At 44.2% G+C, this 15,398-nt stretch overlaps 1 protein-coding gene across 1 annotated transcript in view; it reads left to right on the top strand.

Moving 5' to 3' along the window:
- The first annotated feature begins 530 nt into the window (after positions 1-530).
- Cdh2 (cadherin 2) overlaps positions 531-15,398 on the top strand; it is a 229,489-nt gene continuing 214,621 nt past the window's right edge. Inside the window, 1 exon segment of the mRNA XM_038329948.2 lies at positions 531-700. Coding sequence (XP_038185876.1) covers positions 641-700 — 60 coding nt within the window. The 5' untranslated portion in view covers positions 531-640.

The raw sequence follows: 15,398 nt of genomic DNA on the forward strand, positions 1-15,398 counted from the left end.
CGGGACCGTCGCCCTTTGTGGGCGCAACGCGCACGGCCGTGAGCGCCCTTCCCCCGAGGCGCTCTACCCCCGGAAGCTTTGTCGCACCGCTCGGCCCCGGAGAGGACGCCCAAAGAAGGGAAAAGCCGGGGTTCGAAAGCTCGCGTGGCCGAGCTCCTGAGAGCGCCACCCGCTCGGCTTCCACCTCCGTATCCTGCATCAGCCGCGGTCCCCGTGCCGCCGCATCTCTGGGGCTGCCGCCGCACTCCGGCCGTAGCCCAGCTGCCTGCGCAGCGGCCCGCACACACGCACACGCGTGCACACACACACACACACACACACACACACACACACGCACACATACACACTGCTCGGCGCGCACGCACGCCCGCCCTTCTCCCCGCCCCCTCCTCAGCTCCTTGATCTCCCGTCTGTTTTATTACTCCTGGTGCGAGTCCGGAGGACTCCGAGGCCCGCTATTTGTTACCAGCTCGCTCTCATTGGCGGGGAGCGCAGAGCAACGGAGAAGGGGGTGGGGAGGGGAGGGGAAGGGAAGGGGTGGCCACTGCCCGGAGCCGTCTCCGCGCCGCTGTTGGTGCTCCGCTGCTGCTGCTGCCGCCACCGCCGCCTCCGGCTCCTCGCTCGGCCCCTCTCCGCCTCCATGTGCCGGATAGCGGGAGCGCCGCGGACCCTGCTGCCGCTGCTGGCGGCCCTGCTTCAGGTACGCGGAGGTCCCGGGTGGGTCGGGCTGTAAGCGGGGTGGGGCGTGCGGCGCCGGGTCCCTTTGTTCCCCGCGCTGCTGCGGGGCCGGGCTGAGCACCCAGGAAGGGAGGTGCCACACCGTGCGGCCAAGAAACTGAACAGGCATGAAGCCCCGGCCGGACTCTGGGGCCAGGCTCCCAGACCCGTTGTCTACCGCCCCTTCTTCCGCGAGCCTTGGTCACAGGGTCTCCTTGGCTTCGCCTTTGGGCCAAGGCGAGCTCGAGGATGTCCCCACGCAAAAGAAGGGTGAGGCAGGATAACTCCTAGGTTTTGTAGTTTTCTGTGCTTCTTGTCCCCTCGCTTTGTACTTTAATCCTATTTTTTGTTTGTTTTATTTCTTCGGGGAGGGGTCGCGAGTTTGCACTAGGAATTCTCACTCTGGTGTCTTAGTTACAGGACTTGCCTCCACCCCACCCCGCTCCAGCACCCGCGCGCCTCCTGGTGCGCAAGGGCTCCTATGTCCTATTGTCTTCATCCCAGCTCAGAGTTGCCTTCTGGCCTTTGGATTCTCTTGACCTGGCAATATTCTTTGTCGGCCCCACTTGGAAAGCGAATCTGGTTCCCTGCCACACTGAGTGTCTGCCGGCAGGCGCTTCAGCACTCTTCTGGTCCCGCATCCTTGGTACCAGACCAGGCAAGAAGTCCCCATTACTTGGCCATTTTTTAAATGAACATTCCTTTCTCTGTAGCGCTGCCTCAGCCCTGCGTGGGTCCTGGGGACCCAGTTGCCTGAAGCTACCCTCACTTTTCCCACTCTCCGGAGAGCGCCAGCAAGCCTTTTCATTGACTCTACTTTGAGACTTGGCGGCAGCTGGAAGCACCTGCTCCAGGCAGTTCCTGAGTTCTCCACGACACAGGCCCCCAGCCCAACTTTCACGGGGCATTCCTCCCAAGAATGCCCCTACCCCAGTTCCGATCTCTAGCAGGTCCCACTGGCCACACCACGCACCCTTGGATACAGCCTTCGCGCTGGGCGGGGTCTAAGTGGGGGTCCCAAGTCTGTGCCCATGTGAGGTGGGGTCCTATAGAGGTAGCAGGAGAAAGGTGTGTCCACTCTCTGAGTGGCACGGAAACTCACCCCGGAGCCCAGTGCAACCCTCATTCAGAGGAGAGCGTGAGTAGCACGATGGTAGCCTCAAATGCGGGCGAGACTGGAAATTGCCACCCCGCGGGCGTTGGGGGCGAAAAATGGGCACATATTGCTGTTCGCTCCCTTCCCGTGTCAGGGCCTAGTGCATTCGGGCGGCCGGGCTGGAGAGTGCTGCGGTCATCGAAGCGGGACAGGGCCAGCGCGGGGCCACTCGCTCTTTTCTTCCTCCATCCTCTAGAGGGGTGTGGGCCGCGCCCGCGCCGAGCCCTGTCCATGGTGCGCCGCGCTGCAGAGTGTGGCCCTGCCCTGTTTGCTCCTTTGCTCCCGGGGTCGTGCTCTCCCCAGAGCACACTCCTAGGCCTCTGGGTTCCTCTGGTTCCCTTCCCCTGTCTTGGATTTCTCCTTTTGTTCTTTCTTCTCCTGCTGGTCTTTCTTTTCCCCTTCCCCCACTCACTGGTTCTCCACCCTCCCCCAAAGCTTTCCTGACTCTGGGATTTCAGAACTATTAGACTAGACATTTTTGGCCTCTGCAGTTTCGGAGAGTGGATGGAATTCTTTCTAACTTGGAGGAGACCTGCCAGTCACTTGCTAACAAAATCCCTCCTGTTATAAAACCGCCCTTTATTCTCCCTGCGCTCTCCCCATTCCATCACCTTCTGTCACTTCATTTATTGTTTCTTCTTTTTAAAACGGGTTTTTGGGTTTTTTGTTTTGTTTTTTTTTGAAAGAGGTTAGACCACAAGGGGAGAAAGAAAAGAGTTTTCTGCTTGCAGTGTTTGAAGTTAAGGGGAAGACATGACAAACTTCAGAAACCCTGGGTACATTTTGTTTTCTTTCTCTTTATTAACAAAGGAGACACCATAAATCAAAAGAGCTCACTTTTCAAAGCAGGGTTTTTACATTTCACTTATAGTTCTTGCTTCATTACCAACTATAGATTATTTTATTAGTAACTTTTTAATAGAATGTAATTTCTAATCGAATATTGATCACTGAAGTTAGGGCATGTGTTGGTCATTCCTTCATGGAGAATCTCTTTTTCTCTTTTACCCATCTCTCTTGAAGTCCAGTGTGAATTTGAAGTTTGGAAGTCCTTTTTTCTTTAAGCATTAAAAATACTGCTTATAGACTTTAGATATAAGTTTATTATGCCCCGTGCATGCTTTCTCGTTGTGTCTGTGCTAATGCTGACTGGGATGAACCGTCATGAAAGGGGATGTTATAACTCTGCCATCGGGTATGGAGCAGCCTTCCGTGAGTGCTGTCTCACTGAGGGATTGTGAAAGGCCACTGGGAGCAGACATTCCAGCTTTACGTCCTAGGTTTTAGGGTTAACTGCACCATGTGGATTGCACAACTGAGATTAGCAATGACTTTGAGCTAAAGGTCTGCTCTGCACTCCAGAGCAACAAAGATCTGTCTGCAAGGTGAGCGTGGCTCCTCTGCAGTCATCTGCTATTAAAAGTCTCTAGTTGCTGCGTTTTTTTTTTCTACCAGTGCAGACTAAGCAGCAAGGGTTTTGGAGCAGAGAATGGACAGACTATTAGTGTGAATCTGAGCAACCTTATCTTTTCAGAACAGTTACATAGCAATGACTGTAGAGCACGCTATACCCTTTATTCCTTCCTAACAGAACAGTACATGTGCCTTGCTTTGCGTACTTGGGTTTCACTTAATTATGCTTCTACCTAGATTTATGTAATTCTGATTAATTTTACATAACAAGATAGTCACCTTCCAAGATTTTCTTTTCTCCTTCATTGCAGTTGAAGGTGTCAGCATTGTCTTTTCCATGAAGCGAATTTGAACATGCAACTTGCGTGACTGAGGAGTAAAACATTAAGCCACAAAGTTATGGTTAACATCCTTTGTAAAGTATTTATGTAGCTTTCAAACCATTACATAGACTTATTGTTAGGGGGGAAAATCAATTTTACTGTTATTACCAACCTGGTAATTAATAGATTAGAAACCTGTTTTGTTTTTCTAGCTCACAATTTAATTGCACAGCCTGTTGTTCTAATTTAAATACACTTGATTGCATTATGTAGAATCAAGGCTAGTACATTAATGTTGGGGGGGGGAAATGTAGAATCTTACTTTGATCTCACATAGTTTCAGCCCTGGATGAGGATTTTGAAGGAAATGCCCACACTGTGGACATTTCTCATCCACCTAGTAGGCATTGATTTTGCCAAGGTTAATATTCAACTCTTAAAACACACAACACCTGAGCTTTGCGGGAAACTAGGATTCCATGACCGTTTGATGTGCAAACAGGATTTCTTCTCAGTGTCTGGTTTTTTGGTGCCCTTGTAGGCTGCGTTCCTATGAAAGTAGCCCTCTGCCTAGTTGGCTTCCACATCAGACTTCAATACTGAGCACGACTTTGTCTCTTTTGCTAGTTGGGGGGCGTCAGAGTCTTACCGAGAGGTAGTGCATTAACAGTGTCCAAGAATGACCATTTTTCTCTCTGAAAGTGCTTACGGCTGTAATTTTAAGAAGAGACATTCACACATTTAGGCTCCTGTTTCAAGTTCCAATTGTGTTTAGAGAGTGCGATGTTTGACTCCCATGTCTTTATAGACGTCTGCTCTAGGAACCTTTGGGAGGAAATGTTCTTTCATTAGTTTTCTTTTTTATTTTTTCACAAGCAGAGACCAGAGCTTTCCTGGAGCAGATTATATGGGTGACAGCATATTATACTAAAGTTCTGTGAATTTTTTTCATTAAAAAATTGCAATCCACAAATCTGTTTTGCCTTGTTAAGGTTTGGGGTTGGTAACTGGGGAATGTGGAGACCTAAAGAAACATTTCTTCTCCTTTTCAAATGCTGCTGCTACTGCTGCTTTTTTCTATCCCTCAGTGGCTCAAACCCCACCCTGATTTCAAGGGGAGCTTCTCAAGTGCGAAGTGGTTTTCAGGGGAAATCAGGGCTGTTATTTAAGAAGTGGAGTGTTTATGTATACACTTCACAATTTTGCCCAAGTTAACATTATTCAAATTTGTTCTTTTGGCTCAAATACAAAAAGTAATCAAGTTTAAGAACTTCTCAGACTTGGCAGTGAATTTTATCAACCATTTAAAAATATGATAGATTTGGAATTTGGATTTGTTTGAATAAGTATTTTATATCTGCCATCAGAACATCTAGAACCGAAGCACTTTCCAAGTTGGGTAAAGAACTATGAGTTGAAGTATAATCTGAACCAAGTTATTATCTGCGCCTTGTATCCCTCTGTTTTTCCTACTAGAATTTTAATTTGTTTTAAGTTTTTTGAAAATTATATCAGTTAATTTACACAAATGCTGGGCGTAATATTCAACTAAATAGTATCGTGCATTTGACTGTAAGAGGAAGAGGTATGCATAGGTTTATATTCTGAAGGGAGCTCTATCTTAGAACATAAAAGTGATCACTTTAAAGCAGGCAGAAAAGGGCACATTTGAAAGCTAAATGAGATCTTTTGAAAGATATGGGTTTAAAAATTATGAATTATATTGTAATGGGGATTTTAAAGAAAGAATTTCGGTTAGACACAAGTCCCGCTCAGTTCCTTATTTATTGCTAGTCATTCCTTATTACTAAGAATATTTTCTCGTGTCAGCTTTAAGATGCACTTGCAGCATTCTAAGTCCTTGTTGTGTATGCACATATATACACATAGAGATACACATGTGTAACATATATCTATATGTGTACACGTGTATAGCACATGTAGAGATCTAATATCTAGAAAGGTATTTCCTTCTGCATTCAATACAGTTTGACATCAAATGACAATCAGTAGTTGATTCATTACTTCGTAGAAGAACTGACTTGAAGCATCGTGCGAATAATTGTCCTGTGTACATATGAGCTACTCTTGTGTAATGTCACAGGCAAGAGCTCCTGTGGGGGTCAGGAAGTCTGGGGATCTAATCTGCTCCAGCTGGAGTCTGTTCTCTGTAGTCTCAGTGATACTGTTTACCTCAACATTGCTGTTCTGGTTCATGTTGGGTTAATTGATTGCTAAGGACTTTGCCAGTTCTGTGATTTTTGGGATTACTTAAAAAACTATTTCAACCATACTTTATTTTTAATTGTTTTGGAATAGCTTAAATTTACACCTAAAATGTAAAACTTTTTAGAGACTCCGAGGGGTAAATGCAGTTTTGAGGACTAACCGCCAACAGTGCCCTCCACAGTAGCGTAGCAGGCACTCATGTTTCTACCCCTGCCTTAAGCACTTGAATACTGACTGTGGCACTACAGCCAGTAGACACGGACCATTTATGAGAGGAAATTAAATTTAAAGAAAAAATATGACTAATGTTGCAGAGATTACTTTTATGTCCCCATTTGCTTGAGAGAACACAGTGTCCATGAAAACCATTGAATTGAGTGATAACTCTGCCATTAAAAATGCAGCCCTTTGACCAGAAAGCCCTCAAGTTATTTTTCTGCAGGTTATTCCTCTATCTATGACATACTCGTCCTGTGTATAATGCTTGAAGATAGTTATTTAAACATTGCTTGTTAGAAATTGTTGGATTATAGGTTAGTCTCTGAATAGAATAGCCCCCAGTAAGTAATGCTTTAATAATTTGTGGTATAATATAGGGAAGCTCTGAGAATTCCTGCTGTAATGGAACAAAATATTTTAGTTTTACATCTTTGGAATTGTTAAAGTAGTCCATGGACCTATAATAACTACAGAAGATACTGTCAGAATAGTCAGTAAGGTCACAGCCTTGTGAGGATCAAGTAGGTAATCAATTGAAATAGAAGGACAGAGAACTAAACAGAGTAGGTACATTGAAGTTGACCTAAGCTAATGCTAGAGAATTAAACAGGATAGCATGACATGATGAGGAAGATGAAGAGCTTGTGATGGTTAGGCTTGCCAGTTTGTCACAAATCCTGGGAACAGAGCACCCCAGTCATGCAACTGCCACCATCAGATTGCCCTGAAGTCATGTCTGTAGGGGCATTTCTCGGTTAATGATTGACTTGGGAGAATCCAATGTCCACTGTCTGCGCAGTGCTATCTCTGGCCAGGTGGTCCTGAGGACTGTCTGAAGGTAACAAACTGAGCAAGCTAGGGGGAGCAGGCCCAAGAGCATTTCTCCACAGCCTCTGCTTCAGTTCCTGCTTCCAGGTTCCTGCCCTGAAATCCTACCCTGATTTGTAAGCCAAATAAACCCATTCCTTCCCATGTTGGCTTTGGTCAGGGTTTTATTGGAGCAGCAGGGATAAACTGATTCAGAGCTACATCAAAGTTAACCATCCATGTTAACCTCATGATAGGACAAAATTGTGTCGAGTTGTCCGGGCCTGAAAGGTTATGCTTGCAGTGACCACTGTGATATTTCTCACATTCTCCTCACTGCTTGAGTAGTGAAGTAGTCATCCATTCTGTTGGTGGAGGTATAGTCTAAAACGAGTTGTAAGTCTGGCAACCTGGCTGCTTCAGTTAGAGAAGTGATTCACTTTGGGTTTTTGCAAGTCCAGGTGGGAAAGTTGGTTATGTGATGTTTGTAAAATATCTTGAGCTACTTAAAAGAAGGCACTATCATAAATATGAGATGCTGAAACAGACTAACTCAGATTCCCAATGCTCTCTTCTTAAGGGTTTTTGTCTGTTTTTAATTGCATGCTTGTGTGTGTGTGTGTGTGCGCGCACGAGCGCGCGAGCATTTCCTGTGTCGAATGTGTATGTCTGGGGTTTAAGGAGGCCAGAAGGGGGCATCAGATCTTAGAACTAGGATTACAGACCATTGTGAAACATAGTGTCTGTGCTGGGAGTCGAACCAAGGTCCTCTAGGAGAGCAGTGCTGGCTAGGAACTACCAGCTTTCTATGCCCCACTCAACAAATATGCTTATGTGTGGTATTAAATAAGAAAGGAAGGGAGGTCGGAGGAATGGTGTAGGAAAGGAAGAGGTCACATATTAGCTCCCTGCTACTGTGTACTGTTACTATAATTTTAAAAAGGTCTTGTGTGGAAATTTATTTATTTATTTATTTATTTATTTATTTATTTATTTATTTATTTATTTATTTATTTATGGGTTTTTTAAGGAGAGGGTTTCTTTCTGTGTCATCCTGGCACTCCATCGGTAGACCAAGCTGGCCCAGAACTCAAAGACTGGCCAGACTCTGCCTCCGAAGTTCAGGGATTAAAGGTGTGCGCTCCCACTACCAGGCTTTTTCTGTGAATTTTTAAAATAATTATGAGTCTATTGCAGTTAAAGCATGCATTCCTAGGTGTGTGTGCCCCTTTCTGATATTCCTCCTACTCCCATGTCCTCTCCTGGAAAATTCTTTAGTGCTTTGATGAAATAAAGAATTGTTTCTAAGAGATAGTAAATTGAAAGATTTATTGTTTGAAATATCTACTATACCTAAAAATTTGGAACTCCATTGGAATTGCCAGCCAGTGATTTTTTTTTTTAAACATTGAACCTAAATTTTGGGTTTTTTTCTAACTTCCTTCTATTACACTGAGTTTTGTACATTTTTTGCTTTTTTTAGTTGTTGTGGGAGTCATGATGGCTGCTATTTAGTTTTCTCCCACACTTACAGTTTCTAGGGGCTTCTTGGTGTGTTTTAGGCCTTGAATGGAGAGTAAGTCACTCTAACAAGCCATAGGAGCTCATAGTCCAGAGAAAATCAGTGTCACTTGGATGTTTGCAGCACTTACAAAGATCTTCATGTTTTAACATGATATCCAATGGTATATTTAAAAATCTTAAAAGTGAGATACTTTTATATCAGAGGCTGGGACAATTGTGTGAAATATTTATGCAACCATGCAGGATAAGTGATATTATTCTCATTTTAGAGGTACACTCAGACAAGCTGAGTATTTTTCAAAATCCAAATTAAAATCATGTCTATCATAGAAAGTTGAACTTGACTCAAGCTGGACCCCTTTTTACATAGTACTAGAGAATGAATATCACATCAGAGTATTTCAATTCTAATATATGGGATTGATATTTTTCCTGTAACTAACCCGTGTGTGTGTCTGTGTGTGCGTGTGCTTGTGTGCATGAGAGAGAGAGAGAGAGAGAGAGAGAGAGAGAGAGAGAGACAGAGAGAGAAAGAGAGAGAGAAAACCTACTTATAACCACTTGTGCACATTTGTGTTAAAGCCTGCAGGCAGGCATGGTACCTGGAGGACTGTACCAGCTATCTTCTTCGGTGATATTCCACCTTATTTTTTGAGATAAGGACTGTCATTAATTCTAGAGCTTGCTGATTTGGCTTGTCTGCCAGTGCAGTAAGGCCCAAGGTCACCCTGGCTCCCTCTACAGCACTAGGATTACAGGGATACAACACATGGTCTTCTTCTGTAGGTTCTGGGAAAATCCAGCCCAGCCCTTTGTGTTTGAATGGCAAGCACTTTATTGACTGAGTCATTTCCCATCCCTAGTTAACTCCCGTATTACACCCTCTATTTAATCTTAGCCTTAAATATTTTGCTCTTCTTTGGCATTTGAAGCCAAAATGTGATGCTTAATTAAGATTTTCATTCTTTTTATGTACTGTTTCTTGTAGTAAGAAGAAATCCTAGCCAAGTGTCTCATCAGTTATAAAAAGTTTTTCAGGCTGTTGCTCTTCAACAAATAAGATGTCAACAAATACACAAAATGCCGTTTTGAGCCAACCTTGGAACTCAGCATAGTTTCTAAAAGCCTATAAATATACATTCCTTGGAAACTGCTTTTCCCCCACATTTCTTCATTGTGACCATAAATGCCAAAGGTCCCATCACCTAAAATTGAGAATGTTTTAATTTCTAATGGCTTTCTTTTCATATTTGAATATTTTAAATACTTTTTCCTCTCACAGATGAAGTTATTTGGAAACTTGTAAAGTATGTGTGCAGGAATCCCAACAGTGAGACTCAAACAAGCTCCTGGGAACATTTTGTGTGGATTATGTTATTTGCTATTGAGAATGCCTATAAATATTTTACCTGTAACGTGACTCTTTGTGGATGAGCGGATACAGCTGAATTGTTTGTAATTTTACAATAAACAGATAAATAAATGGATTTCTAAATGGGAAATCCATTAATGGAGACCTGAGATAAATGACTAACAGGCCGTTAATTTTATTAAGTACACTAGAGAAACTACCCACTCGTATTAGAATATGGCCACTTTATTTATTTATTTACTTAACTAGGAAGTTACTTAGTTAATTACTTTTGCTTTGTGTTGGCTTAAGTGGATAATACAAAAGCCTTATGCTCATTCTTAGTTGGTTTCTGGTCCAAGAAATAAAGAAAAGTGGATTTTCTGCAGCAGAATGTTGGTCTGTGGTAGTTCCCGCAACTCTGCTCCTGGCCTATGTTTGTCCCCATGGCTGTACTCTGGGAGAGGGTTCCTGATACCAGCACTTCCAGGATTACCTTTTGATGGCTTACTTCCTTTTGTGGTAGGGAGTTTGAAATTCAGATTACTTTCTTACACACACCCATGTGTAGGGAAAGTCTTCCTAGCTGGTGGTACTGGTTAGAGAGTGCTGGGTGAAGACACAGTCTCAGCAGCCTAGTAGCAGCCCCTCCAAATCTAACTGTCCCCAGGGATAACCATTTGCTCGATGGGTAAGAACATAGATGCCTTTTACGTTTCCTGTCTCTGTTTAGATAAGCAGGTGTGTTCCTTTTCATGTCTGTTATCCTGGACTCAGTATGTAGAAGCCATCCATGTATTTTTGCTATCTGCATTTATAATCACAGAAATATGGCAGACTCACAGAAATGGCTGTTGACATAGGTTGAGGATGATGAGAATGGAAACCAGATTGTCCCATTGCAGCTAAAGACCATGTGAACTGTTGTGGTGTCCGTCACTGAACACCTTTTGTGGTTCTTCCCTTTGGAGCACCTGCGTGGTCCTGGCTGTCAGGCTCTGTTGCTGCAGCAGGGTGGGAGAGATGCTTGCCTACTGTCCTTCTTGTCTCTCTCCTAGTCCCTTTAAAAAGGAATATAGAACCAAAGAATACTCTTTCTGAGCATATATTTCCTGCAAAAAAAAATAGATTCTAATCTTTGTAGCAATGGTTCTTAACACCTTCTCTGAGCTCACCGGTGACCTACTTTTCAACAAGGTCCTCTGCCCAGTTCTCATGTTCATTTTTCATTTGGAAAGGCTGACATAGAGTGAGTTGCTGTGCTCTACACCTTCGTTTTCAGCTGTCCAGTGTGTGTTCAGGTAGATTCACACTCCTGTGTTTATGGAACTGTTTTACTGAGTTGACTTGAGCATGAAAACTGTAGTTCCCTCCCTCCCTCCCTCCCTCCCTCCCTCCCTCCCTCCCTCCCTCCCTCCCTCTCTCTCTCTCTCTCTCTCTCTCTCTCTCTCTTTCTCTCTCTCTCTGACTTTCTCTCAGTTCATGATGTCTGTTCAGTCTCTCAGTTTCAAGTCTCCATAGGTGACTGCACAATCAGGTTTTTTGTTTTAATTTTATTTTGGTTAGGAAAACTCTACTTTTGCTCTTAGAGGTGGATACATGAATGTTGAACATGCATGTGTAACTGTGTGTGCGGGTGTGCCTAGGTGTGCAAGCCAGAGGACAACATCGGATGTCACTACTCAGGCAGTCTATCTCGTTATTTTAGGCAGGTTCTCTCTTCGGCCTTCAAGTCCCGAAGGGCCCAGAGGCTGGCCAGTGCTTTCCCGGGATCTGCCTGTCTCATCTCCACAGTGGATACGAGGGTGTTTCCAATGCCCAACTTTTATACATAAGTTACGGGTTGAAACGCAGCCCTGTGCTTACTCAGCAAAGCCGTGACTGAGAAAACTAAGCAGCACTGGAATTTGTTCCAGTGCATTGAAAGGATTGTGCTCTTTGTCACCTTAGTTCATTGATTTAGTTTTTCCTTAACTTTTCGTTGCTTCTACACATTTTTTAGCCATAAAAATAATTATATATGCAGTGTTTGTGTTCTTAATCTTAAATTTTATTTATAGTTCTGTCTTCTTTGACAGGTAAATAAGAACTTTAGGGAAAGGGTGCCATAACCATTGGTTTAATTTATATATCAATGTAGAATTAATCTCCTGTATATGAAGCTGTGATTGAGTTTATGGATTTTATTGTTTAGAAGCCTTCTTAGTGGATCTGTATTTTAAAGGAAGACAGTGCCATACTTAAAAGTAAGTACAGTTTGGTCCCCTGTTCCATCAGTTCCATTCCAACTGGACTTGGTGGTCTTCCGTTAGATCTGTCCCACCATCTCAATGGGTAAACACACTCCTCACGGTCCTGTCCCACCGTCTCAGTGGGTAAACACACTCCTCACGGTCCTGACTTCCTTGTTCATGATCTCCCTCCTTTTGCTCCTCATCAGGACCTTGGGAGCTCAATCCGGTGCTTCTATGTGGGGCTCTGTCATTTTCTCTATCCATTGCCAGGTGAAGGTTCTATGGTGATATGTAAGATGTTCATGAGTATGGCAATAGGATCTGGACATTTCTGGCACCCTCTCCTCAGCTGCCCAAGGACCTAGCTGGGGGCGTCTTCCTGGACACCGGACTCTCTGAATGTGGCTGACGGTGGAGGAGGACTGAGAAACCAAGGACAACAGCAATGAACATGAACTCTACAGCATGGACGGGCTCACTGTGAGCCTTGTCAGTTTGTTTGCTCACCTTCCTGGACTTAGGGGGAGCCGGGAGGACCTTGGACTTAACATAGTGAAGGGAACCCTGATGGCTCTTTGGCTTGGAGAGGGTCGGAGTGGGGGTGTGGGTGGAAGGGAAGGGAGGGAAGGGGGAAGAGGAGGGGAGGAAATGGAAATTTTTAATAAAAATTGAGAAAAAAAATTTAAAAAAAAGTACAGTTGGTCACTCGAGAGATTGCTTGTTGCCGAGTGGTGGATGCACATGCCTTTAATCTCAGCACTCAGGATGCAAAGCCAGGTGGATCTCAGTGAGTTCAAGGCCAGCCTGGTCTACAAAGTGAGTTCCAGGACAGCCATGGTTTCACAAAGAAACCCTGTCTTGAAAAGAGAGATTGCTTGTAACATTTTAGGGTGGTAACTAACAGTGTTTTGGATAATTGTGAATTTGTCTTTAGTGAATCATTTGCATTCATAAGGAATAGTTGCAAGATTTCAATTTCTTATCTCCCCATGTCTTGGTGCTTCACAATTAAAACATATACACATATAAATGATGTGTATTTCTTTGTTTGCTGAGCCAAGATATAGACTGGCAACATTCTCAATATCATTCATACCACACTAGAGTTTGTACTCAATTGCAGTGTGAAGCAGTGTGTGTTGTGTTATTCCCCCCCAGATTATCTCTGTCTGTCTGTGTCTCTCTGTGTCTGTCTAACATATGTGTGCACATGCTAATACATTTTTCTTCTTTTTTTGAACCCTCTAGGTTGAAATGCTTTACTTGATAATATAGCCTTCCTACAGATTCTTGGCCTGTTTTTATCTTTTGCTAAGCTACACTGAGTTAGTATCCTTGAGCGGCATCGTGGAATAGTGGTTAAGCATGCTCTCCATAAGCAACTGGGACAGGGGCTGTTTCTATGGTTACCCTGCTGAAGGGAGTGATGGCTCTAACCCCAGGGACCTGTGTCTTTAAGTCCTCAAGGCAGGATGGGGCCTCAAGAGCCCTTCCCCCTTTCGTGAAGGGATGTTGGAAACACTAGTCCTCCAGTGAACTGTGGTTAGAGAGAGCATGTGAGTGTGTAGACAGTGTGCCCTTCAGAAGACACTTCTTGAGCATTCTCCCTCAACCTCTGGCTTCTTGCCCTGCCCCTTCTGGAAGTCCCCTAATCAGATGTCATCTTTAATGTCTAGTACACCAGCCACTTGTTTTCTGAAGATTGGCCAGTTTTGAAGCTTCATAAAGTGTCATCCATGACAAAAAGAAGCTTCTCTGGTGGGGGCTGAGGACTGAACTACTCTGAGGGTAAAGATGTGTACTTGGAAGGAAGTTTGTTATCATGCCCATTTAGCAAAACTGTAGTAGAAGGATCTGCCCAGGGAGATCTTCTTGGCTGAGGGTTTATGGATAGGTTCACAGTATTAGGTGTGAGTTGCCTTCTACAAATCAAGCCTTAAGTCCAACAAGAAAGCTGGAGGTTTCCCCCACTACTGTTGTGTGAGTAGTTGTCACATTGCGCCAGGCTGATAGCCATTTTAGTTGGAATGGTCCGCAGTTGGATAAGACTGCTGATGTACTTCAGTCCAGCCACAGCCTAGGTTCAGGTCTTGAGACAGGAAAGGGGCGTCAGCACGAAGAAATGAATTTTCCGACCACCAGATAAGTTTCACACAAGGGGCTGGCCCCAAATAGCTTCAGCCATATTATTTATATATCAAAAAACAAGTATGTTTTCCCCTAACAAACAAGGTTTTGCCATCCTCCAGCTTTAATCTTTGGCAAAACCAAGATACGTCAAATATGTTTTTACCAACTTTTACATCAAAACATCTTTAATCCCAAACCAACACTTGTCATTTTGGTAGCTTGGCCAAACACCAAGCCAGGTACAGCCTGCCTTTACAAAACTAAAGGTGATAAACAAGGGCACACATTTTCAAGAACAACAATGCAATTCAAAACATACTTACAGAGCTAGGGATGATCTGTCTCTGATCCTGTCAGCACTGACTTAGAACAGCTCCCGGTGTCTGAAGTGATACTTGGCATCCCCAGGCAAGAAACCTGAGAAACACCACCTCCCAAAGAATTCTAGGGGAAAATATTCGAGAAAAAATGGAGTTTCCAGGAATGATCACGTCTGTCTCATGCATAACTGACAAAATGACATAAAACCGTCATAGACTCATGAATATTCTGAGAGTGAAAAGAGCATGCTGGCCACATGGGCCCAGCAGTGTTCTGCGCTGTCCTGAAGTCCCCTGGTCCTTGCTGAATGAGACTGCCCCTGTGGGCTTTAACTCATCTGGAGACACATTAGACAAGCACTCCTTTACCGCTCAGAAACTAGGCTGCATGGCTCTCAACACTGTGACTTGTCCTCTTCTTCCTCCAGCTGCCTGCATGGTGCCTTGCAGTCCTGCAAGCCAGCCAGCCAGCAAAGAGAAATCCTCTAGTTCATTTCTAGCTTGATTTCTCCATGTTCTGTAATCACAGTAAGCTGTGTCTTCAGGAGTAGGGTGAAACTTACCATTACATTTAGCCAGACAATAGAGAGCAGTTACAATGGACCACACTGTGGAAAATTCCAGGGCATCCCTGACCAGCAGCTAGCCCAGCCATATCTCTTGCCTGGTCCTGGGATTGTTATTTAGCAATCTGTGGCTTCCAGGAAGAGAAGTGTATTGTCCCTTCCAAGTTGGGTACTTATGTTCAAGCTCTTTATTATTGTTGTTGTTGTTTGTATTTTCAAATAAGAGTCTAGGTTTTCCTACGGCTCCTCTTCCATGTGCTCGGTGTTACCACCTCCACTCCCTTCGCTGCCTTTCCTTTCCACTGCCTTCCCCAGCTCTCTTTTCCTCCCACTATTTTCTACCCTCCTATCCGTGTTCTACTCTACTCTCCCTCATAAAATCCATCTCCCCTCTCCAACAGCTCTTCTC

This window comes from Arvicola amphibius, chromosome 5, assembly GCF_903992535.2.
Source record: "Arvicola amphibius chromosome 5, mArvAmp1.2, whole genome shotgun sequence".
In the NCBI taxonomy this organism is placed as follows: domain Eukaryota; kingdom Metazoa; phylum Chordata; class Mammalia; order Rodentia; family Cricetidae; genus Arvicola; species Arvicola amphibius.